Here is a 25,438-nt window from a genome sequence, read left to right on the forward strand (position 1 = left end):
AACCCCTGCTGCAGTGTCCCCCAGAGCTGCACACACACTACGCTACACGTTCAGGATCTGTTCGTGTTCCTCATCGGACACAGACCCATAGATGAGACCGAAGAGATGCCAACTTGTAGCAGTCAGGTATTGAGCTTCACTGCCCATGGCAGCCTTCCTCTTTCCACAGGGTCTGCCCTACCCCTGCACCACGGGAAGGAAAATGATAGTTTCCAGGTTTCATCACATATGCCCATAGGGGGACTTCAAAGAGCCCTAGTTCAAACCCCAAAGTTAACAATGGATGTATTGCTCTTGTGTCACGGAAAGGGAGAGCATCTGCCTCCTTCCAATACTTCCATCAATTCCATTTTTAATGACCAACTGTGGGATAAGTTTGGAAAAGGGGTAATCTGCAAAGCTCAAATCTTTTTCTTTAAAAACAAATGTCATCACGGTAATTGGGTTTTTTAAACAGAAGTACAACTCCACCATTTTTCAGTATTTTCTTACTATTTTCCAAGTGTCAGCAGTCTACATTTTCAGTGACACCAGATGCATACGCACATACGCACACACACCCTGGTGAACTAAATGGGAGAAGTAATTAGGTAGTGGAACGTGCACGATATATTGCAAGACTGGGTAATGTGTTGCGTAAGTGAAAATCAAGACTTTACAACAGAACAGGAATTGCATTAACTGCTAAAAAGTGAGAGTTTGGCACAAAATGTTTTTACAAGAAAATGAGAAACATCATTTTGCTACAAAAGATTAATGGAAAATTATTTTCCAACACCAACTAAGTTGCTTAAAGAAAAACTGAAGAAAAATATTCTGATATTATAGCATATGAATAATCCTACACTAAAACCTAAAATCTCCCTGGATTAATTTTTTGCCAGGCATTTCCTTCTACAGGCCGGAAGGGGGAAAAAAACCAAATCATCATCTGGAAGAGCCGTTGCTTTATTGTACTCCTCGGTGAGCTGACTCTGCATTCGAAAGCAGACTCCCTTTGAACAGCCAAGACAACGTTGGAAAGGGCTCTAGTGCCACCTACTGCACTCTGCTAAAATAGGTAGTAAATGCTGTTCTAGAAGCCTTACCAGGAAATGGGATGTCCACGCCAAGGCAAAAGACATTTCCAGCCGATAGAGACCACCGGGACAAGCAGGAGGCACCTTGGCTAACGCTGCGATCCTGCAGCACTGCGCCGAATGTGACCGTGCTCTTCGCAAAAGCTGAGAGGACCAACGAGACCTACTTAAATATAACGTACAGGTACATCACTGACCGCAAACACGTGACCGGACAATGCAGATTTAAAGTTCTGAACTGATGATATTCAGCAACTAATAAAATAAACCCAAATTCTAAGTCATGGGGTAGCTGAGCTTTAGGCAACTGATTTCTCACCCTCCACTCAAAGGCTTTATACATTTTTGTGTACTATGTTGTGTCAAATACTTTTCTAAGGGCCAAAGCTAGACCTGGTTTAAAAAAAAAAAAAAGTAAAAAAAACCAAACCAATGCCATGTTAGAGATTATGCATATTCAAAACAAATTCGAGTACTTTTTATTCCCAGTAATAGTGTCGTTTTTCTTTTTTGCTACTTGTCCTCCTTTTGATTTGCCATGGAAAGATAGGACGGGGAAGGAAAACCAAGAAAACATAAATGAAAGAGATACACTCTGCTCTTTATTTTGGAGTTTTATTCCCTTATCCCAAAGGCAATGGTAATAAAAATAGTTAAAGTTATAATTAATATACAAATATATTTACATCTATTATATTTATTATATTGATATACAAACATTATTTTAATAATATGTTTTATTTATATTATAAAAATATTTCACTTTTCTAAGAGAGGACAGCAACCTGTAAAAAATGCGTTTGAGAACGTGCTGTCAGCTCTACCAAACTGTGGCAAAACACCCCCCAGCCAACCTCCGCTGCCCTTTCCAGCTCCTCTCTCTAGCACAACTTGCAAGCCGCAGCCCAGTTTTTTGGCCCTGGCCCTTCTCCCCGAGACCCCCGCCTGGCCGGGGGTGCTGCTCCCCTCCTCACCTGGCTCAGACCCAGGGGAATTCAAGTCCTTTCGTTTGTCCCTCCTGTACCTCCTTGCAGGTTATGACAGTAACGTTTTCACTACCCTCATTCTTGGCTCTGTCCCAGTGGGGTTTCTACACACTTCACTTGATTTATAATTGGCGTTCACGGAGGTCTTCTGAGCCTCCGGCTTGGGAATGACTCTCTGCCCATCTTACCCATCTGCAGCCTTTACACTTACTCATTCCTCCATCCTCCTCAGCCCTCTCATTCCCTCCGCGCATCTCCCTCCCCACCTCCACAAAATGCTTTTACCAGCTGCACTATTTGAGATACCCCTGCCATAAACTGCTGATTTCCACCAGCACAGAAGCTACTAAAACTTCAGACCTGGGCTCACCAAGACTGGCTCAGTCATTTTATTCCAGCTCTAGGTTTTTTTTCTAGAAAGGTTACCCCAACCACAACCAAGACCCGTCTACCTGCTTCGAGGTACTGCCACACCAGATGAGCAGCTCACACAGCCATCTCTTACACCATAGCCCACATCTACAGGAGAAATGAGTCTGTGGCAAACAGTTCAAACTGCAGGCTTTTGCTAAGGCAGCTGACTTTGGCTGAAAGGAGGCAGAGAGCCCTCACGCAAGCTGACCCACGCAGTCTGTAGACGGGAGGAGCAGCTCCCATTCGGAGCAGGTCAAGCAGCTTCAGTAGCTGCAGGCTTAGCATCCTCACACCCACACTGTGAGAGGAGGAACTGAAATGCAAGAAAGATGATGAGAACTCATGAACGAATAACGAAGAGCCAAGATACCTGGGCCGTTTCAGGGCCAAAGCCAGAAGAGTATTTAGTAGCAGTTCTTTTATTTCAGACAAAAAGCCCGATCCATTAGAAATGTGTGTTCAGAGGAGTGGAAGTAAGAGCTCAACTTCAAGGCAAAACACTGCAAATTGAAACAATTATTCAACATTGAAATCAAATAAAACTATCCCCTCACATTTTACCCTTCTGAGCAGATAAAAAGCTCTCAAGGAGAACGTTTCCTTCAGTTTCTCTCCTGCTTAAAAAAAAAAAAAGATTAAGGGACATTCTAAACCCTGAGTAATCTCATTAATGGTACAACTGGCAAGATTAACAGCAAAAATTAAACAATTTCATTATTATTTAATTGCTTTAAAGGATGTATTGCCTTCATATTTATAATTGTACTCTTAAGATTAATAATCCTGATTTGCCACCTCCCTATCACAAACCATTTCTCACACTTACCCAACTTCCACAGAACTTCACAAAGAAAAAATTGAAAATACATCTTGAAGACTTCTGAAGTAAAAAGGAAAGACACCACGTGCATCCATAAATTATTTTTTATTTCAAATGCAGCTCTCAGTTTACATTGTACATGAAACATAGGCAATCCTGTAAGCATTCAGGATTGGCAGCGTTCATTAAGTCCCAAAACTATATTCATCACGCTGATGCCAATGTGCCAGTTAAACACAGATTCTAAAGTTAAACTGGAGAGACACACACATACACACACAAAAAAAAAAAAAATCAGAAGTAGCAAGGAACAAGATTCCTATAGTCTGCTAGGAAAATACAACCCAGAGCTATACCCTGCCTAAGGAACAAGTGGCCTAAAAGCCTCATGGATTCCCTCAAATTCCAATTTCTAGGCAGATGGAGATGGCCCAGACCCTCTTTAAGAAAGTCATGAGCCAGATCTCTGCTGTTGTCCAAACTCTCCCTTGGGATTTATTGGCAAAATCCCATTAATCCAACCAAACCTCCTTTTGCTGCCAAAATAATTTTGCGACTATTTGTAAAGCTAAATCAACCAAAATAGTATTTTCATCCCATTAATATTAAGCCACAAAGGCTGAAGAATATGTTGGCCATGAACTGTTGACGCTGCACTCAAATTTAGTGAAACTGGTGAATGTTGGCAGGATATTTTGCCCTTGGATTAATTCCCCACAGCCTCTCCTCCACGCATTCAGGCATATGTTCGACCACTTGTTTTAGCGAGTCCTAACATAGCTTGAAAGAGAAGCTCCTCAACAGCTGCTTCTGTACAAATTCAAGCACATGCCTGCATTCACACACTGGCTTCAACAGCATCATCTGCAGCGCAGAAAGTTAAACATATACCAATGTTTTCCACAAACTAATCTTAAAATGCCTGGCAACAAAGCCATCAGCGCAAGATGACAGCGTTATCTCTGAATGTTTCCCAGACAAATAAATTTGAATATCAGTTTAGACCTCAGAGCATCAGGTTGTCATGGCAGGAAAAAGCAGACACACATGACTCTATGCAATTAACAGTGTTTAAAACATTTGCCTCTAAAACCTGGTAAAGCTATGACCAAAAATTTTACACTTCTTTTTTTATTAAAAAGCTTTTTATTAAAAAAATTATCCAATATCTATGCACAGTTCATAGTTAAATGTCGTCTTTATTTTGAGTTGGTTTCATTTGAACTCAGAGATTTCACTGACTTAAGTTTTATACATTTTTTTTCTTTAAAAATCCCACAAGGTAAAAAACCCCCCCCCACACACAATACAAATACAGGAAACTGCATTTCTCAAGGGCTTTTTTTTTTTTTTTCCTCATGCCAAGAAGTGCAATTTTGCTTCTATGGTTCTTTAAAGTAAAACAACACACTGCACTAAGAATTGCACCAGATACCTTAAGGTATCTTGTGTATCAGCTATATCTAGGTCGTGAGAGATCTATATAAAAATTATGCTTACAGTAACTCATCTTTACCAGTATAGGCAGGTCAGTAAATGCACCTACACTCTGTGAAATTGCCTATGACTGTTGGAGAATGGAAGTCAATAATATCTACCATTATACCAGTGAAATGTTTACGTTTATTGTAACTGTCTTGCTTTTGCATACAAATGTATGCTCTGCTTCAAGCCACTGAGACTGTATGATTATACTGCGAGCCTATCATGGGAATACATTCTCAAAAAAATCCATAATTTAACACAGAACTCTGTTTTTTATCTCACTGAACTTGATTCTTCCACACATCCTTCTGGCCCCACTTAAGACAACAGAACTACTCCCTTTTTTTTCCCCGCTAGAACCAACACGTCAGCTCTGAAGGAAATTTTATAAAGAACTCAGCTTTGGCTTAATATTTCCTTCACTGAAAACAGTGAACTATGCTACTGGCTTTGGAAGGATTTTCAAAAGTTTTCTAGATTGACTCTTTGACATTTTCAGAAAACAAGACTATTAATAGATTAGGCTTTTAATGACTCCAAGAACAAGGTGCCTCATGAATTCATTTCCTTTCAGCTGCAGCTGAAAGACACCGTATACATCTTATCATTTGTCATAAAAAACTACAAGTCCATTCCCTTTAGCATCCTCAAGAAGACCCAAGTTTTATTCCAATTATTTGCTCATTTTTCCCATTACAGACTGTTGTTTTATGTGAAAAAGTAGGAAACACCCAGATTACCTGATATTTTAAGTATTCACTTAGGAAAAGATTTACCTGCTTTGAGATAGAAGACTGACTAAACATACTGAGCAGACCTGTTATATTTTAGCATTTAAAACCAGAGGGAGAAGAGTCAAAGTTTATATTTAAATGCAAAAACATAAGACATGTTTTTCTAACTTGAAAATGTTTCTAAAGCTGTAATAGAAGTGTGCAGTGTCTGTTCTACCAAACAACAAGAGTTAAAGCTTGCTTAACCACTTCATTCTTACAACCACTATTATACAAAGGAAGATCTTCAAACCTAGAAACAATACAGGGACAAGCACAGTAGTAACATGGATGGTGATGGAAAGGAACTAACAAGCCATGCTGGAACCACTGCATCATGTAACTCGACTACAAATGACATACTGGGCAGTATCTTACAATAGGAAGGCAATTCCTATTCAGATTTTTACTTACAGGTACGGGACTGTAATATAAAAGCATCTACCTTCTTAAAAAGAGGAACTGAGGAGCTCTGACAGGCCTCGTTCATTCCCAGAGAGACTATACTGAGAAACCAAGCTGTAACACTCTCCATCCTCTATCATTTCCTCAAATAATAGTAGCCATAAATTATTGCAAGATTAGTATCTACCCCAGAAAATCTTACATGAAATGGATGGACATATCAGACAAGTATTTCAGAATTTGGGATGTAAAAAATACAGTGCAAAAACCAAAAAGAGTTCTGAAAAACAGTTTTTACATATCAAAACCTCCCAGAAATAAGGAGAGGGTCAAGGTATGGTGCTAAGAAATGGTTTGACAAGTTAATAATGGGACATTTCCCTCGTAGAGGTTTACACGTTTCACACCAGCATTTTGCTTTATGTTGTTACAATATTTTTATGGAGCATTATTTAAAAATAATATTTCAGTCAGAAGTCAAATTTAAAATTCATCATGTTTTACCCTAAATGGCCACTTGGAATGCTGTGAAACATGATTTGCAGCCAGAAGCACCAAGTACATAAATTCTTCCACATCAAAGGAGTAGTTTGTAAATTTTGGATGTTCTCCCAGAGTTGGGTGGTGTCCCTAGAAAAATGAAATAAGACCTTTTAGACAGAAAAAAATTCAGTACATCTTCCATTCAAAAAGCAAGAAAAAAAATTGAGCATCTGCCATTTTAATTTATTATTTCTGATCCACTGATCTGCTCTGAGGCAAAGAAGTCAGCAAAGTAACTGCATAACAGCAATGCTATGGATGGCTTAGATTAATGGCCAATTAATTTCATTTCTCTTCTTTCCTCAGTCATTAATATCAAATGATTTCTTACTCACAACAGGGAAGTTAATTTGGTCTAAAGAATGAAAACCATATTTCAAGTATCAGAACATAGATAGGTAAAACAAGTTAACCTTTAAATGCTTCAAGTTACAGCACCCACCCTTCTAGCAGTGGCTGTCATTACCTGATCTTGAGGGAATACTTTATTCCTTTTTCGCCAAGTGATGTAGTGAATGCCTCTCAGCCTTGCCAAATCCAGGTAACAACGTTCATCTTCACAATTGTATCTAGGGGCAGGCAGAAAAATCATATTTACCCACAGAGATTGTACTGACGTTTACCAGGGTGAAACAGGAAAAAAAAAAAAAAAAAAACTTCAGGCCAAAATGTCAAGTTCTAAGGCTCTGAAACCATGGACAAATCTTACTCCACTGAAAACAACAAGGGCCAGCATCTGTTCTTCAGATGCAGCCTAGGAGGCAGTTTGAGGCACACCTGCATGTCAGGCATGCCCCTGTCCAGGTGCAGCGGCTCTTGGGCATGGGTTTCTGAACTTACCTGGAGACTGGACAAAATGCTCTCAAGCCAAGGTTATGCTGCAAAGCACCAGCTCCACAGCCTTCCCACAGCAGAGGCTTTAAGCAGAATTTCCCAGGATGGAGAATTCAGTGCTCTTCTCAGAAGTGTGCAGCATTTTTGTTTAGTTCTGTAGAACTGGGGTGCCTCTTAACAACCATACTTTGCAACAAAATTTGGCCATGAAAATGGTCAGAGGGCTGGAATACCTCTCTTATGAAGAAAGGCTGAGAGAGTTGGGGTTGTTCAGCCTGGAGGAGAGAAGGCTCCGGGGAGAACTTATTGCAGCCTTTCAGTACTTAAAGGGAACTTATAAGAAAGATGGAGACAGGCTTTTTAGTAAGGCCTGTTGCGATAGGACAAGTCATAATGGTTTAAACTAAAAGAGGGTAGATTCAGACTAGATGTAAGGGAGAAATTTTTTACGATGAGGGTGGTGAAACCCTGGCCCAGGTTGCCCAGAGAGGTGGTAGATGCCCCATCCCCAGAAACATTCAAGGTCAGGTTGGACGGGGCTCTGAGCAACCTGATCGAGTTGAAGATGTCCCTGCTCACTGCAGGGAGGGATTGGACTAGACGGCCTTTAAAGGTGCCTTTCAACCCAAACTATTCTATGATTCTATGCAAATACGTTTAAAAGGAAGCTACTAGAGAAATTTAGGTAAAACAGAATGACACTCAGCTAAGCTTGGCCAGCAAGCTGGTGCTCATGTCCTGAGCATAGAAAGGAATATATAAATAACCTTCAGGGTGTTCTTTAACACCCTGGACATACATCCTATGTAATCAATTCACCTGGATCACCAAAATACCATTAAATCTCAGACTCACCAGGCAGAATCTAACCAGTGAGGCTTTCTCTTTTGTTGCCATTTTCCCCAAGCAATTGTTGACAAGGCTGCATTTTATTTATACCACGGCATCTTAAGAAATCACAGGCTAAACCTGTAGGATATAGTTACACTATATTTTATAATGAAAGCTTCCTCACTTTTGATTCCCAGAAGATACTGCCAAAAATAGTCTAGATGAGGATGCAAGACAAACATTCATAGTCAACTACTAGCAAGGGAAAGTGCTTCATTAACACATATGAACAGACATTAGCAGTTGTGGTATAAGAGAGGAAAGAGAGAGAAACAGACTTACAGTTCAAAAACAACAGCCCAGTCTGGTAGAAAGAGCAAATGGGTAAGTCCAGCTCCATGCATCCCAATGAATATATCAGAGTTGTGGGTAATTCTCAGTTGCTCTGAAAATTCAAGTTCCCTGCAGACAACACAACAAAAATGGTGATCTGGCATGCCTATCCATCTCAGCAAGAATTAGTTACATGTAGAAAGTGCAAAATTAACTTAAGGGAATACTGAAAGAAAGAATTGATTTTTCAAGGAAAAATACTAAGAATCACAAATGCTGCAGCCAGCAATAACTCAGCATGGAATTAAAAGAAACACAGACAGGTTTCAAAACTTCACAAGAGTCTGTTCCAAAAATTTGAACTTTTCTTTTTTTACAAGTTAAAGTTTTTGTAAGTTTGGGGTTTTTTTACTTGCCTTTAAAAAAATAAAATTGCATTACCTCCTTTAAAAAAACCCCAACATGAAGGACCTAAAACTGTTTTTCATGTAACATAGAAGTATACAATTCCCACCTAAAGGTGTGGATACCCAACCTGAACTTATGCATAGGGTATCAAGCAAAAATAAGGAGACCAGGCCTTTTTCAGCTCCTGGAACTGTAACTCTCTCCCATCCTTTGACTGTAAGCTCCAAATAAAGTAGTCTCTTTAAATAACCAGGTGTTCCCTGGGCACACAAGGAAAGAATGGACTAAAGGTACCTAATCGTAAGAGAAGACAGACAACTGGAAACAGAAATTATAACAGGCTTCATTTGCGTATGAACAATTCATACATTAAAAATGAAAAGAATAACATCCTCTCTGACCATTTGGAAGAGAGTAGAAAGAAACTGGCTTAAACCGCAACAAGAAAGTTTAAACTGCTTAAACTGCTGTAAGGGCAGACATCAGGGAAACCCTTCTAACTATGATGACATTGATGCTGGAGGATAGCTGCGGAAATCTGTAATGCTGAATGGTACCACAAACAGTTTCAACAAGCACAGGAATTGTGGAACTACCACTTGGTCATGCTTTCAAGTGGGATGGTCCAGATGCCCTCTCAAGGGTATCCACCCTCTTTTCTATTATTAGACTGTTCAAGTGCTTTCATTGACAAGGGAATCAGAAGGAACTCAACTTCCTCACAATGTCTCTGCTTTGGTGAAAACACTGATCTTCAGTTTCTCACTCTTCCTGCATGATGCATGACAGCACCATTGAGTAGATGGGAGCTGCTGCCATTTGGCACAGGCATACACCTCTTGGGAACTTTTTCTTCAAGCCATTTCTTACTGGCGCAGTGCCTACTACATCTGGGCACCACGAACTGACCTCAGGTGGTGTCTTCAGGGGCCACCAGAGCAACAAATAAGCTGAGTTATTACTCATTACTAAACTAAGGGTCATATAAAATATGACACCAGCATCATACAAGAGAAATCCCTGTTGACCCACACTTAGTGCGGAGCATTAGCAAATCCAAAAGGGTGATGGGAACACAACTGGTTCGAGGAGAAAGGAGGGAACAGAAAGAAAAGTAATTTCAAAACTTGCTTATCATACAGTAGCTTTAACCTGAGCCTACTAACTCTAAAGATTCATTCCCAAGTAGTGCATCATGGGATGGAGGTGCTTAACTAGCTCACCTACCACTCCCTCAGTAACATTCTTCCTTCCTTACCAGTTCTTGGATTTTGCAAAGGTTAGACATTGGGGCATACGTAGCTTTGCCTGCAAACAGCTTTCAACAGCCATAGGCAGCATGAGATCACACTAGTTTCTTTTACCAACTTACGTACTTGTATTTGTAGTCTACCACTTTGACCTCCAACGTCGATACTGTTTTCAAAGCACTTAAAAGCTAAGGAGGAAAAATAAAAACACAATGATTTGGTGTTCTCCTTCAATTAATTCCTCCCCTGCACTCCTGATCATTTTACACACTCCTTCTCCCTGCCAGGGAATTACAACAAGTGAGACAGAACATATTGTCACTGAGACATAAAGGAGCAGTTCCCCTCTTTTTGTGCCTTCCCACCTAAGATACATACATTATTCCTGGCAGAGCAACCCCTGGCGGGGAGACTTAGATCTCCTGCAGTCTCACAGAGGCTACTGTTGCCTTCTACATGCTCCAGGACCCAATCCTAAACCATTCAAACTAGTAGGGGTTCTGTCAGGAATAGTGGGAAGAAGTGGTTGGATTTCCAAAAGATATTCCAATACCTAAAGAAGAAAATTGGTAGCTAGAAGGATTTTCAAAAATATCTTACTCGGTCAGACTCCTACTCAAATGAGAAGTGAGACCAGGTTAGAGCCTGGGCTTCTAACCTAAAAGGGCTTCTTCTAAGTCTCCAATCCATAGCCAGCAGAAGACGGAGAAAGAGCAAAGTATTTTCTTTTACAAAAGTGTGGTAAAGATAAGATTAACTTCTCCCTTTCTGTCATGTGCTCATTACCAGAAAACACACTACATGTAGCAGTGTAGGCATGCACTGTGGACAGCCTACCAGATAAGGCACAAATCTAGCTTTCTGCACTCTGTCTATTCTGCCACTGAGCTATTGCATCAAACAAGCCTCAGTTTCTCCCTACATAAGGTGGGGATGATAATGCCAATTCATTTTTGTCAGGCACTAACAGCTAAGAATGAAGACAGGTATGAAAACATTAGATGTTATCATTTTACCACATAGAAGCTACAGCATAAATCCATTAAGTTACATGATTCAAAAATGTGAATCAATATGAAAATTCATTAAGTTTTGAATGCACGTACTCAGAGACAATAGCTTATGCATTTTAATCTGCAAGCATAACAAAGGTTTTTGTTAGAGTCTTCAACACTGGGGATGCTAGAAATAAAAGAGATAATCTGAAAGTGAAATAATTTAATTTTATCAGAAGCGCTGCAGTGTCTGTTTGTAAGAGGAAATACTTTTAGTATTACATCTGTAGCCTTCCACTGGATATTTAAAAAGGGCAGCAAGGTTCAGTGTCTGGTGTACAGAAATGGAGACTGGCTAGAAGACATATTAGAAGAAATTAATATTAGCACTGAACATATTTGTCCAAGATTTGTCAGCAGATAGATGTCTTGGCTGCTCCTGAAAAAAAAAAAAAAAATCAATTCAATGAGCAAAATTTAACTTCTGATAAATTTTTTTTAAAAGTAAAAAGGACCACACCTCATTCTGGTTTAATATTTTCCGGTAATCTGTACTGCGTGCAAGTATTGTGACTCGAATTTTCCCATCCTAAAAAGAAAGAAGCAGCAGTGTATTAGCTATGAGGCAGATCTCACAAAAAAAAAAAAAAAAAAAAACAAAAAACCAAAAACAAAAAACAACCCAAACACGTCCATATTTACTTTTGGCAATTATTTGAGCAACTAAATATGTTTCTTCCCCATATAATGGATGATGTAACCACCTTAAAATTCACATCATATTTTCCAAAAAATTAGAGGTGTCAAAAACTTTGTGAAAGTCTGACTATTAACAAAGAATAAAACATTTTCTGAAAGATTTATTTTATTCAGTACAAAAGAGCTTTTGTATTACACATTATATGGAAGTTTTTGAAAGCAGGAAAGCAGCTTTCAGGATGGCTTGCACACAAGATCCTTGGAAAAAAATATTTTACTTCTATAACAGTTCCTCCTTTTAGCTCTTTAAATTAATTGGACTCACAGGGCTAAGTGTTCCAAGTGAAATAAAGAGATTTAACTGCATGAGTCCCATTAGTGTCAGCAGGAGAAGCATAACTAAATGCCTGTGCAGTGCCTTGAATGTGTGCCCCTCAGCGATAATATGTAGGCTACTCTCTAGCAAATACTTCAAGAAGCCCAGGACTGCCATACCCATCAATGCAGCCATTGCAACAGTTTGCAAAAACTACCAGCATGTACAAAAGAGAAGCCCAGGGCCAGGCAGACGGTACTGGGCAGAGATCGGAAGGACCAGATTCAATCATTTCCTCCTCTGACCTGAGCTCAGCAGTAACTATGAAGATCGAGAGAGAGCAAGCTCACTGCATTGCTCTGTGGGATCCCCTCTACTGGACCCAAGGACAGCACCTTGTCAGTATGCTCCAGAAGAGACCACGTTCCATGGATCTTGCTTAACTAGGAAGGACACAAAGGCCTTGAGCACAGAGAATAGAGACGAGGAAGAGGTCCTAGGGTTGGAAGGAAGATGTTCTAAAGTCTGTCCTATGGAAATAGGGCACGAGGGCAACTTTCACAAACATACACAAATGTTTGCTGAAGGCCTTTATAGAACAGGCTGACTTACAGGAAAAAAAAATCCCAAGCATCACAGGAAAGGACAAAAAGTGCACGATACGCCCTTATTCCCCACTGAGTCCAGCTTGCTAATGCTGTTTCTCTGGTAAGAGCCATCAGCTCCATTTTACAACTTTACTATTCAGCTATCATACCTTGGGTCCTTCTTGTGTGATATTTAATCTGTGTAACACATGCTGAGAAAATGCTCTAAATAGCCCTGTACTGTGACAGCCAGAGATCTGAAATTAAAAAAGCAATTGTTAATACAAAAACTTATTTTACTCAGAAAACCTCTCTTTGTGATCAGCCTTTTGCCATTCTTGTGGAACAAAAGCCTAGTATCATGCACTGTGCTAAACATGTCACTATTCACTGCAACACAAGTGGCACTTTCATTTAGAAAGAAATATAACTGTCTCTACAGTGTTACAGCCTGAATGCACGAGCTAATACCCTCGGGAAAGCCTGTCAGTGTACAAGCTCTTGTGCTCTGCAAAAATATCAGTAAGTTCACAATGTCCACCCATTAAAAAGAAATAATATGCATCTCATGATCTGTGACATAGGAGATTGCACACAACCAGTTCCTATCAACCAGCTAAAGTAACTTCAAAATCATAATCTTTAGGGAAGATCATTTCATTTGGAGTTGCACAGACTTCCAATGCAGTACATTTCATGATAGCTGAGCTAGGTATTTGAGAGAATCATTAGCTCAGATTTTATACTGTCACACACACATCTAGTTAACACAGTGGATGGATAAAAAGAACTCACCAATGGCGTGTTATAAAACAAGCCATATCGCATTCGAGGCAGTAATGAGAAGACTGCTTCTTTAAAGCATACCTGCAAAGCAAGATCACAAGAAGTTACACTGCACTGCTACCTTCCGCTGGCACATTCCGTGCTCATTCAGTGGGATCACTGCTTATAATGAGCTAGCAATTACATGCTCCTGTCAAGAACATCCTCACTTCCTTCACTGTGCAAATGAATAGAACAAAGACAATCCTGATCCCAAAAGAGCTCTCACTTAGGATGCTACAGATGCAAGTGTGGGAAGAGATAAAAAAAACCACCCCCAAAACAGAACAAACATGAACCAGTTAGAGATTAGAGAGTTTAATACAGGCTTTAAGGGATTTAAGAGACTAAAATGAGCTCTGAATGAACGGGTACATTTTTTTGGTGGGACTAAAAATTTTTTTAATGATAAGCAGCAGGTATACTAACAGTTGCAGGGGAAGATAAACACCTCAGTAGGAATCAGAAGACTTAGAAAGACAGTACCATTTGAAAATCCTTAACTTCAGCAGTGGGTCCTGCAGAATTGAAACCAATACCTAAATATCACCTCTTAGAAGACACAAAAGTTAGGTCCATCTATATAAAGCATAGATATGCCACAGAATTAGGTTACAGCTCTATCTCTTGTTTGTAAGGTAGAATACTCATATTACGCAAATTAAACATGCATGGAAAGTATTAATGCTTTCCTCTGAAACACCCATATCCACAAGTGGCTTGAGAAGCTGTCATATTTACTACCTAGTGACTATGAATTAAAACAAAATATAAAATTCCATACCCTCTTAGAGTCAAAGGTTTTCAAGTGTATAATTTCATAGTCAGTAAATGCCTTCCATGTCTCACTGAACAGGTCGCCATAGCCATATGAACTCTAGGAGGAAAGGAAAACACACAAGGGCATAATGATTACATAAATGCATATAAAAACTCTCTTCATGATTTACAAGTACTATATACAAGTTTTAACATACAGTTAATATGTGCATCGCCACCATGACACCTAAGACAGCCTAGCACAGAACACAGACATTACAGAACGCTGAACCCTGCATTTACAATGGCAGTTAACTCAAATTACCTGTCAGGTAGTTAATTTTTAATGTAACAGTTCTATAAATTAGCAATCTAGACAAGTTCTTCAGCGGCAGATTAGACTTTCTGAGTTAGGAGAAAGGGGTACCTACTACTTTCCTCAGAGACAACAGAACACAAGTTAAATTTGAAGTAACAAACATATGGATGGTAGAAGGCACGAACCTCAACTTCTGAGACTAAAAAACCACCTGGGAATGCAAGTGCAGCAGTAATGTTTGAAGTAAAAAGTCACAACAAGCCTGTTTCACATTTGCCTCTGTTTTGGGATCATCACCTGTATCACAAATTGAAGGCAATGATCTGATCTGATGGAAGAAACAGCCAGGAAACTGTTTTGCATTACTTTGACAAGCTACCAAGAAGTTTCTCTACAGGGCATTATAAAACTTCCCCCTTTGCAGCAATGCTCTGGAGAACCTTTTAAGAATCATCTACTCCCCACAACATTGGCCTAGCAGCAGGGGCTCTTGCCTTCAAATTCATAACATTTTCTAGACGTTTGAGGGCTAAGAGTCACCATCTCTTGCTCTTTGAATGCAAATAAATATGACCTCAGTAGTCCTGGTGCAGATTCTCACTTAAAGCTTCCTTTCAACTCTGGAGCTAGTTCAGGCTGCTTGGAAAATTATATGGAAACATTCTCAACAAGAAATTTGAAAATAAGACTATCAATGACAGCAGAAGAGTGCAGACATCTAGTGAAATGTAAGAGAACCTAAAGGGTGCCAGATTTCCTTCACTAGAAGAGGTGCTTCCTTCCCTTTCTCCTTCTTCTGCCATTAAGGTTCAATGAATTTTACAATCCATACTACTTTCTGGCCATCTGTATTACAAGAACTGCTCTTCAAGATTAGAAGCAGAGAACTGATCTCCAAAACTGAAAATACTACTTTCTAATGCTATCTGCTCTCCTTAAAAGTGCTTTATAAACATTGCTTTCCTGCATTTGCAGAGACAGTCTACAAATCAACACCCAGTAGATTTCCTACTCGTTTTCTGCTTTGTTGAAGCCACATCTAAGGACATTACTGTTTAATAAGAACAGTGCACTGATTCTACAGTAGCTAGAATGTATGGCCAAATCTAATTACATCACAGAAAAGAAAGAGAATGAATAATAAGCTCAAGTCCATCTTTTGATCAGCATGGACAGTTCAGCAGTTAGTTGGTGCCATCATCTGGTTGTACATGGTAATGAACTCAAGCAGGCCGCGAAGTTAGGACTTATTTAAAATGATAGTACTGTGACAGTACTTACTTTGAATGGTATATTTGAAAGAGTTATTTGATTCAACAACGTGATATAAGACAAAGAGTTGCTTTTCAAAGTAATTTACAATGCTGTCTGACATCTGATCTTTTTGGAAAGCCATCAGAGCTGGATTAATAGGTCCCTGTATAACATTTAGAGAGCTTGCTTATCTGGCAGGTGGGTTTACTTTAGCTTTCAAAATGTAAAATAATTAGAAAAAAGGGTCTCTTCTAACCAAAGAGGTTTCTCATTAAATAGCATGCAGGGGATATTTGCAGTTCTGTATTGAATATTAGTTGTCCTAGCAGTAAATATTCAGAAAGAAAACCCAGTATTTTATGAGAACAAGACAGGCATGGGACAGTATCATAGTCAAGAACTGTGTTATTTCCGGACCTGATTACACGTTATCTGGCATTTGACAAATTGCCTAGTTTTTCATTGTTTAGTTTATAACTCTCCTACACAACTGAAATACTGGCCAGTAAAACTAATATTACTCTCAAACACAGTCACGGTTTCAACTCAGCAGTGCAGCAGAAATAGCCCCACTTAAAAATTTGGTTTATATGTCATCATGGCATTCTAAGAGGTGATTGAGAGAAGGAACTGCAAGAAGGCTAATTAAAGGAATTAAGTATTAGACCCTGTTTTGATATGCACAAGGATTTCATTTAGTTGTTTTCTTTATTACAGGCTGCACCTTACTGATTTAGAAAGATGCAAGGCTGCGTTTCTTTTTAAATATAGAAGAAACAGTTTTGAGTAAATCTACGTCAATATTCTCAGAGAAAAAAGTCTACAGAAAACAGCATGAAATGTTCGAATGCTACACATTAGAAATACAGATCATGTTATTTTTGAGGTGACACCAAAAAAAGGCATAATTATGTACTAGCAAAAGATGAGCTACAGAGTAGTGTTCAAACAGCACGTGGTTTATTATGGAAAATCTGTTCCCTGACTATTGTTCATGCACCCGTATTGACAGGATCCAAAAACTTACCAGTTCCACATGGCTAAGCCCACAAGAAAGCTAAGGATTGGCTACTAAAAGCTTCAGAGCCTCTATAAAGCAGAGATACAAGCGATTACAAGTGTTAAAAGCACAGCAGACTTACAGTGTCCCACATGACTATGTTGACATCAGTACTGAAGGAATTATTTATATGCTGTGTAATATAAAGATTGACGAAATCACAGAAGTGATGGTACATATTAACACCTGAGAAAGAAAGAATTGTTAGCAAAATACTACATTACTTGCTCCACTTTTTATTGGTTCGTGCATTTTTTCCTTAGTAGTATCCTGCATTTTATATTAGTTTTCCCCTGCTTCTGACTGAATGCTTCTTATACACCCTAAAAAAGGTATATAGGGGGAAGGAATCAAGGTAAGAAATCTGAAGTAAAATGTGTTTTTTAAAAGTTCAGAGAAATTAGAAGAGCAGCCAAAAGACAGCATAAGAAAAAGATAAGTTTCACGTGCTATTTCTCATTACACTCTGCAGCTGCTTTCTGAATTATATGAAAGCAACTACTGCTTTAACAATAGCTAGTTAGACATAGAGGAAACTTTAAAAACAGGCCTTCGGCACTGATCTTGGTTCTGCTTTATTAGGGTTAAGGGAAGCTCTGTCTGCAGGACTACAAGACAGAACTTGTACTTGCACATGAGCCAAAGCCCAAGTAATTCCTCAGGTTTTTTCTCAGAGCATTCTTGTTCATTCTTGGTTTTTAAGCTAATACCTTGAGACCATGGCGCATAAAAAACCACCATGACACAAAGGAGGTAACGTAATCCAGTTTTCTTGCTAGTGAAGACCAGATCCCAGTTTTGGAACCATGAGCACACAGCCCCTGTTTCTAAGCTTCTGACCAAAAGGAGCTGCCATGATAGGAACTAGCTGCCGGGTTTCCTATACTGCTCAAACAGCAATTTTCCCCCGCCTCCCCTAAAACAAAGGAGCTGGACAAAATCGCCTCCTGAGCTACAGCTAGACCACCCTGCTCAAAGGTACAAATTGACAGCACAGCAACTCTTCCACAGTAACTGTTCAGGGGCCTGCAACAACTTTGCCTAAAATATAAGATACTGGCCTGCAGGGGAAGTTTACAGTTGCACTTTGTCACAGGGTCAGAACACAGCAGACAACTACCCAGTTTAAATCATAGGTTACTCCACAGCAGCTTGTTTGTATGTCTACATCCTGAACACTCTCTTTGATTAACATTTGTCTGTAAAACATGCTGCATGAACAGAAAGGTTGGTGAACTTCAAAAAATGTCAGATACCACTAGCTGATTCCTAAAGATGCTTGGGTGCTGCCCCTCTTTGAATACCATTTCCTCTTCCATATCATTCAATACGCACAGAACCCTCAGTTACTGAACACATACTACAAGACACGTACACCCATACGTTGTGTTTCATGGTATGAAACCTGTCATCCAGAAACAGCCAAAATCAAAGACTGCACAGAAAGGTCTTTGGCACAAAGTCAAAGACTGTCAAAACACAGTCAAGAGAATGACTGTGCAAGACAAGTAGCAGGAAATTTTTCTGATTTTTTTTTTTTAACCACCTCTGGGAAAATGTAAGATTTTTAAATTTAAGTTTCCGAGTTCATCAATGGAACTACAGAAAAAAAAGGAATGAAAAAGTCATACATTTTTCAAAAATAAAAATATATTACAAGTGAACTTGACAATCACAAAGGCATAATGTAGATGGGCAAGTTGGATATGGGCTCTTTTTACTGCAGTACTGCAGGAGAAAAAAAACTAAACTAAAGATAGCAATTACCTGCATCTAATTTCATGAAGTATGTTGGCTTTTCAATAACAATGTCACACTTCCCATCTTCTAGGGGCCTGAAGTTTAATGCAGTAAATGTCTGGAGTTCTGCAAACCTACAAAGATTCAATCACACAGAACATGCTTTGTCATTAACACACTTAAACAAATGTACTTCACACATCTAAGATTTTGTAACTGTTCATCCAGTCCATTTGATTTAACGGGACTGCTGAAAACTGATAGAGTCTGACAATCATTTTAATGATTTGAAATTGTAATGGAAGGTTCTTCAGGTTATGAGCTTCAAGAGGTTAAACACTGCCTTTGATCTCAGGAGCGAACAGCATCTTTGATCTACAAATCAAGGCAGTAGAGATGTAACAAAGAGCCTTAGAGCCTAGATCTGTGGGTCTATCCAACTTGATCTGCATTGCCAAAGACACTTCAGCAAGATCTTCATGCTTTGGTCAGAATAATAAATGTAGATGCAATATTTATTATTCCTGGATATAAACAAGGATGAGCAGTTGAGATGACAATAGCAGGTAGAGAAGGAAAGTCTTTTCCTCCTCTGCAGCTATTCTTAACCAAAATTGACCATCAATGCAAAATGAGAAAAAACATGAAAACATGAGAAAAGCATAAAAATGAATTCTTTTATGGACCTTAATGGCTCAAATTCCTTCGTGTTTCACCAATTAACTGGCAAGGCAGCTTTGAAGTGCTAAGATGCAACCTGTGATACTTAACCAGCTACCACAAAGCACCCTCTGCACTTCCTACTCAGCCTGTAGACTATTGTCCATTTTACATTCCAAACACAGGCTCCCTGGGAACACCATATGAATATATATCCAGATCGGGCATTGCATTGGCCCCAACATCACCAAGGACTGTTTGAACTAAGACACAAGTACAAACTTCAAGGCATTTCACAACAAAACAATCGTCTCCTTCTATAAACAGATTAGGCATAGAACCAGCATCTTGTCTGGAAAACATCTGAAGGTTAGAACTTCAAATTACAAAACATTTTCAGATCTTTTGCTGCTACAGATTAGGCAGGACACAATTACACATAGCACAGTTTAGAACATTCTGCATAGATGTAATTATCAGAGGTACCTAATATGAACTCTCAAATTGACCTTAGAAAGGAGCAACTATTTCCTCAGTATGCTGATACATAAGCTGTGATCCACACAGCTGCTAATGCCAATGAAAAAAATAAAAAAGAATTAGTAAGTGAACTTGGAAGCAGCCTTGAGAAGTGATTCTTACCAAGACTGCAAAGGGCTCTTGCGTTGACCTTCAGCCAAAAATGCTTGAACGTTGAGGGTGCAATGACCTCCAATTTCTCCCTTCTGGAAGAAGTCTTCTTTGAATCTAATGCAAATTAGTAAAAGTCTATCAGCTTTTGTGCTACAAAGTGCTCTGCAATCTCAATTACATACTCAAGCCAGTGCTAGTTAGTCGCAATTCAGCAAGGTGCTTCATACATATTTAAAACCTGCGTATTTTATTCAGCATAAATCAAGCATTTCCCACAATTCCCAAATAAAGATAGTGGTGTCCTTGGAGTTCTACACGGCAATTTAGAAAACAGCACTAATCCACCCAGAACGTTATTAGGAATCATTTTCACATACTCAAATGAGTAATTTAATTAGATTTTGCTACATGATTACTTACAGGAACATCATTAGTTGGGTTTTTTGTTTGTTTGTTTTTAATAACAAATTCTCACTGAAATTCACCTCAGATTTCACAACCCAGTTAGTAACCCAAGAATTTTATACAACATACAAGGAGTGAGGTGCAAGAACAGGTTTAATGAAAACAAACTGCCAACTAAAAGCACTGTCTAAATTAGCTTTTAGGATAGACTGAGAAGATGACAAAACCCATTCTGAAGGGTATCAGCATCACAGTCATGAACCAGCTCTTTTCAAGTCATGTGCCCAAGACACTGACTTCAAAGATAAGGCAGAAGGAAAAATGCATGATGCCAGCATCAGTAGTATGGGGTTTTTTTACGCAGTTTTCCAATATGTAGCATTTTAATTTGGGATGCGGGAGATCCAGGTTCAGATCTCTCTTCAGTCTCACTGTATCTAAAAATGTAATTCCTGGTTCTGGCATAAAGGCATCTAGCATAGGAAAGGTCTTCTTGGTGCCTCATACAAAAACAATTCTACTTTGCACATCACCTGATCAAGAAAGGATGTGACCAAAGACACAGAAAAGTCTTCCTCTCTTCTGTCAGAAGGGAGGATTTCAATCATCCATCACCATTCCATAAAACTAAAAGCTTAGGTTTTTAAACAACCTGTACTGCTGACAGGAGCAGCAGCGGACAGCAATCAAGAGGTGTAGATCTCAACAGGACTTCAGCAACAAGTCTCTGATCAGCAGTAAAGCCCATGGCAACAAGCACACCAGCTTTGTTAAACAAATTCTGAAGTCCTTTTCCCTGCCATCCCTTGGTTTTACTATAACACAAGCAAATCAGACACCTGTCATGGTTTCTCTTTACAGTTCGTAAATCAAGGTACAAGTTTGTTGCTCTGCAATGCTGAAGGTACTGAGAACAGGTCAGAGATGAATCTCCCTGTTAAGAAAAGAACAAGTAGGATTTCATCAATAACAAAAATTGCATTTAAAAACAAGTAAAAAGTATCACATCTATCAGAAATACCTACTGTTGCTGCAGGCTTACAATGCGTTTTCATTTCATTGAGCCTCTCTTGAATGTAACCAAAGTCAGCTTGTTTCCAGAATATTTGTTGGGCTGTCTCAATGTCATTTGCCCTGGTATATGAAAGAGAGAGAAAAAAATCAAGGTCCCTTGCTCAAGTCTAGTAACAACTTTAACAGATAACATTTTTTTCCACTGAAAGTGGAACAGAAGAGCCAGCTAGTTACTTTATTGACATTTAAGACACAAAACAGGAAGCAACTTATCAGCTGCATGTAAGTGAAAACATCAATGACAATTTAAAGCTATTCTCCCGTAAAAGGGTATAAATTTTTTTTAACATTTTTCCTCTGTTTTTAAAGCTAAGAAAGGAAATCCAGAGTTATTTTAGGAATCTGAATTCAAGGCTAAATCAGAATAATGAAAACATTGTGGCAGGAAGCATTTCAAACAGTATTTTCTTCCTTAAAAAGTTAGATTTTTTAAATTATGTTGAAAGATGTATGTTATGTATAATTACACATATCTCCACAAAGAATCATCCTTTAAACTCTGTATCACAATAATGTTAACTTCACAGCTAATACGAAAGCGAGCACTACACTCTTTTTTTTAACGTACTGTACTTTATACATTTAAAATGAAACTTACCATCCAGTTTCAACATAATCACACACTGGGTAACTGAACCTGTAATCTGATTTGCAAGATTTTTCATAACCCCAGCAGGATTTTAGTTTCTTCAAGTATTTCTGTAACACAGAATAACTGAATCAGGTTAGGCAACTGCAAAAAGGAAAATGACTTAAGTTAGTTGTTAGCTTATAAACTACCTCTCGCTAATAAATCTTGCATAAAAGGCTTTCGGTTTGGTCTGTTTTCAAACAGAGTTTCAGAAAGAACACCCAGATTCTTTATGCACAACAGAGGCTTCAAAGAGGACACACATGCACAGCAACATTATCCTTGTCTTTAGTATGTCTGTTCCAGGACAACCACTTTCCTGACCCAGTAAGTAGGATTCCAAAAATTTCACATCACTGATAGATATAGCTAACAAAGCTAAGCTCACACAAGGCACAGTGCTCCAGGCTGAGGGTACCACTGCTCCCCAGGCAAATCTAGAAACATCGGCTTCTGCAGTGCTGTAGAAAGCCAGAGAAGAGGGACCGCAGCTCCCACCCCCAGCTCTGCGAAGCAGCTCCAGCCTGAGAGACACTAGAATTGCTCCCAAGCCACATGCAGCCCGGACCCTCGGGTTCACTTTCCCCACTTCAGGTGAATGAATTATGTGCAACCACAGGATAAGATTAAATCAGCATTTCATTGATTTGCCTATACTCTTGGCACTTCCGCAAAAGTACTACAGCATGCTAAAAATCACAGGCCTAGAAATTACTAGCTGTACTTAGTTCAAACACCTTTCACAGGCACAAGAGTCATTCAGAGTAAGATCACCATTTCAGCTCTGTAACAATTAAAAGAGGGGGGATAAAAATCTTGCAAACCAGTACATTATAAATCCAGTCTTGTGGCAGCATCAGATTCAGGAAGAGCCCCGTACATCTATTTCAAGAGCAACAATTCCAAATCCTAGTGGAACCCACTAACTGGCAAGAAGACCAATTCATCACCATCTTTAACTGCTATGACTCCAAGAACAAACCACCCCAACATTACATTTGAACAAACAAACAAAAAAAAGCAAACCTACTTTATATGGGCAACGAGAGTCTTGCTTACAGATGCCAGCAATATGCTGATTATTGTGCAGAAAGTATGGAATATGCTCATCTGGCAAGTTGATAGCATTGTAGCTATATAATGGCTCTTCTGGAATGTTTTTGAATACAGTAAGATTTTCAGCTTGGGAATTAGCCAGAATTTCTTGCAGTAGCAATCCAAACACAAGCAACATGAACATGGCAACCTACGAGTTCTGTACTTAAAAAAAAAAAAAAGACACTTAACACATCTGCAGCGTAGCACATTTCAAGCATGCAAGACAATATTCAGCTAAAGTCAGTTATATAATCAAAGAATTTGTACTTGTATTTCTGGGGTGGTTTCTTTTTCCTATGAAAAGTAAACTCTCACTAAGAGACTAGACTGTACTACCTCAGGATTATCTTTGAATCATTAGTCATTGAGGGTTATTACGCACTACCAACTCGCAGTCAAACTAAAATGGGTGTGTTTACTTTAGCTAAATCCCAAGAGATCCTGAGAGTTCAAATGTGGAAACTAAGTATAGTGTATATAATATCCAGACAGCAGGAAGAAAATGTAAAAGTGTTGGGGGGAGGGGTGAGAAGAGGAGGAATTTTAGTTTAAAAATAAGTATAGAAATAATACATTCTCCACTTTGGAAGAAATTAACCATTAGCTGAAGGAAAACTAGGTGGTCATAAATAAATGGTGAACCTTAAGTCTGTTTCAGGATGCTTGTTTTTAGTAGATAACATCATGTTAAAAAAAACTTTGAATACCAAGTTATATACTTCAAATTATAACTACAGGCCCACACGTATCTGTATACTCTAAAGCAGACTTGATACCTTTCTGGTACTACAACCTTCTCATCAAACACCCCTGGCTTTGAACCATTAAACTTCCTGAGGAAAACAAAGGATGGCCTGTATCTAAAAATCCTTTTTTGGCATTATAATTTGCCAAAATTTGCATGCTTGCTTGTGACTGAAGCCTTCAGCAATATTCATACAATACAAGTAGTTTTACCTGTTTGGTTTGAGGAGATTCAGACCTGCTTCAGATTTCCCAAATACACAAACCTGGGGGGTTTAACACAAAGCTGAGTTACAAAACACGTCCTGCAAAAGGAGGCTTCCTCAGAACACAGTCCTGCTTCTTGAGGAACATTCACAGCAACGACAGCAACCTTCCAACAGCCTGGGAGCGTTTCTCACCCATCTAGGTATTCGGATCCCTGCAAGAAAGCGCTTCCCTCTCCCCGTGCCACACACCCCGGGACGCTGGGGGCGGGAATCTCGGCAGGATCACACCGCACCCCATCCCCACCTCAAACTCCACACTTGCGCTGCCGGTGCCCGGCTCCCCAGATCGGCGTCGCCCCTCACCCGTCCCCCCGGGCCCCGGCTGAGGGTGATCCCTCGCTTCGGGAAGGCGCCCGACACCCTGGCGCTAGCGCCGAGTCCGTACCGGACCCTAAGCCGGACCCGGCCTCCGACCCACGCTTGTCCCACGCCAGCCAAGCCCGTACCGGACCCGGCCCCCGGCCTGTGCTAGACCCGGCGCAGACCCGCTGCCCGGCCCACAGCGAGCCTCGTCAGACGCCGCTGCCCCGCCCGAGCCACCCCCGCGGCGGCGCTCACCTCACGCCCTGAGGCCCCGACGGGCACCTCGCCTCGCCTCACCTCACCGCACCTCACACCCGTCGGCCCCGGGCAGCCCCGCGGCCCATGGGACCGGCCGCTCCTCCCGTTACGCGCTCGCCGACGGCCTTAATCCTCATGCCGCCGCGGCAGCTGGCGCCTGTCCGGGGCTGGGGGAGCGCTCACGGCCCGGCCCGGCCCCACCGGGCTCCGCGGGGGGAAAAAAGGCGCCCGCCCCCAGGGCGGCCCCGCCACCGCGCCCCTCCTTCACACCCGCGGAGGAGCGGGGCGGGCGGCACCGCCACCGCCACACCCCGTCCCTCACAGCGGGGAGACAACCGCGGCCTGAGGGCTGCCGGGGCCCGCCCCACCTGGAGGCGGCGGGAGCGCCGAGCCGCCGGCGAAGGAGGAAGGAGCCCGGCCGGGCCGGCGGCGCCGCTCGCCGGAAACCGGGAGGGGACACGGGGGGACGCGGGTCGGCCTCCGCTGCCGCGGCCCCGGCCCGGCGGCCGTGGCGGGGGGAGCCGTGAGGGTGCCCGCCAGCTGGGACGGGCCGGGGCCGGGCGGCACCTGCCCGGGAGGAGCAGCCCCGCTGTGGCCGTGAAGGGAAAGCGGTGCGGCAGCTGGCGGCGCGTCTTCCCTTCTGCTGCC

At 40.6% G+C, this 25,438-nt stretch overlaps 1 protein-coding gene across 4 annotated transcripts; it reads right to left on the reverse strand.

The window, feature by feature from the left end:
• Window positions 1–3,389: 3,389 nt before the first annotated feature.
• EOGT (EGF domain specific O-linked N-acetylglucosamine transferase) lies at window positions 3,390–25,012 on the reverse strand. 4 transcript variants are annotated; one of them, XM_052777887.1, is made up of 17 exons: window positions 24,840–25,011; window positions 24,174–24,226; window positions 23,149–23,373; window positions 22,086–22,186; window positions 21,439–21,547; window positions 21,253–21,347; window positions 20,018–20,122; window positions 18,743–18,849; window positions 17,058–17,161; window positions 14,368–14,460; window positions 13,554–13,625; window positions 12,929–13,015; window positions 11,677–11,745; window positions 10,288–10,349; window positions 8,513–8,632; window positions 6,972–7,074; window positions 3,390–6,592 (listed from the first exon to the last, which is right to left on the reverse strand). In XM_052777887.1, the coding sequence occupies exons 3-17, from the start codon at window positions 23,356–23,358 to the stop codon at window positions 6,446–6,448; spliced, it is 1,584 nt and encodes a 527-aa protein (XP_052633847.1). In that variant the 5' UTR covers window positions 23,359–23,373; window positions 24,174–24,226; window positions 24,840–25,011; the 3' UTR covers window positions 3,390–6,445. The 4 variants fall into 4 exon arrangements, with proteins under 4 accessions (XP_052633847.1, XP_052633848.1, XP_052633846.1 ...); XM_052777888.1 differs by having other exon boundaries at window positions 24,830–25,011; XM_052777886.1 differs by having other exon boundaries at window positions 24,788–25,011.
• Window positions 25,013–25,438: the final 426 nt, after the last annotated feature.

The sequence above is a fragment of the Harpia harpyja genome, chromosome Z (genome assembly GCF_026419915.1).
Source record: "Harpia harpyja isolate bHarHar1 chromosome Z, bHarHar1 primary haplotype, whole genome shotgun sequence".
Lineage (NCBI taxonomy): Eukaryota > Metazoa > Chordata > Aves > Accipitriformes > Accipitridae > Harpia > Harpia harpyja.

What these genes read in the sequence shown, in the direction of transcription:
- EOGT (XM_052777887.1), bottom strand. Translation starts at nt 23,358, where the DNA reads ATGTTCATGTTGCTTGTGTTTGGATTGCTACTGCAAGAAATTCTGGCT. An exon ending in GTAAAGAGAAACCATGACAG is followed by an intron (nt 20,123 to 21,252) that starts GTGTCTGATTTG and finishes AATTTGCATTAG; the next exon opens with ATTCAAAGAAGACTTCTTCC. An exon ending in AAATATTAAACCAGAATGAG is followed by an intron (nt 10,350 to 11,676) that starts GTGTGGTCCTTT and finishes TTTCCTCCTTAG; the next exon opens with CTTTTAAGTGCTTTGAAAAC.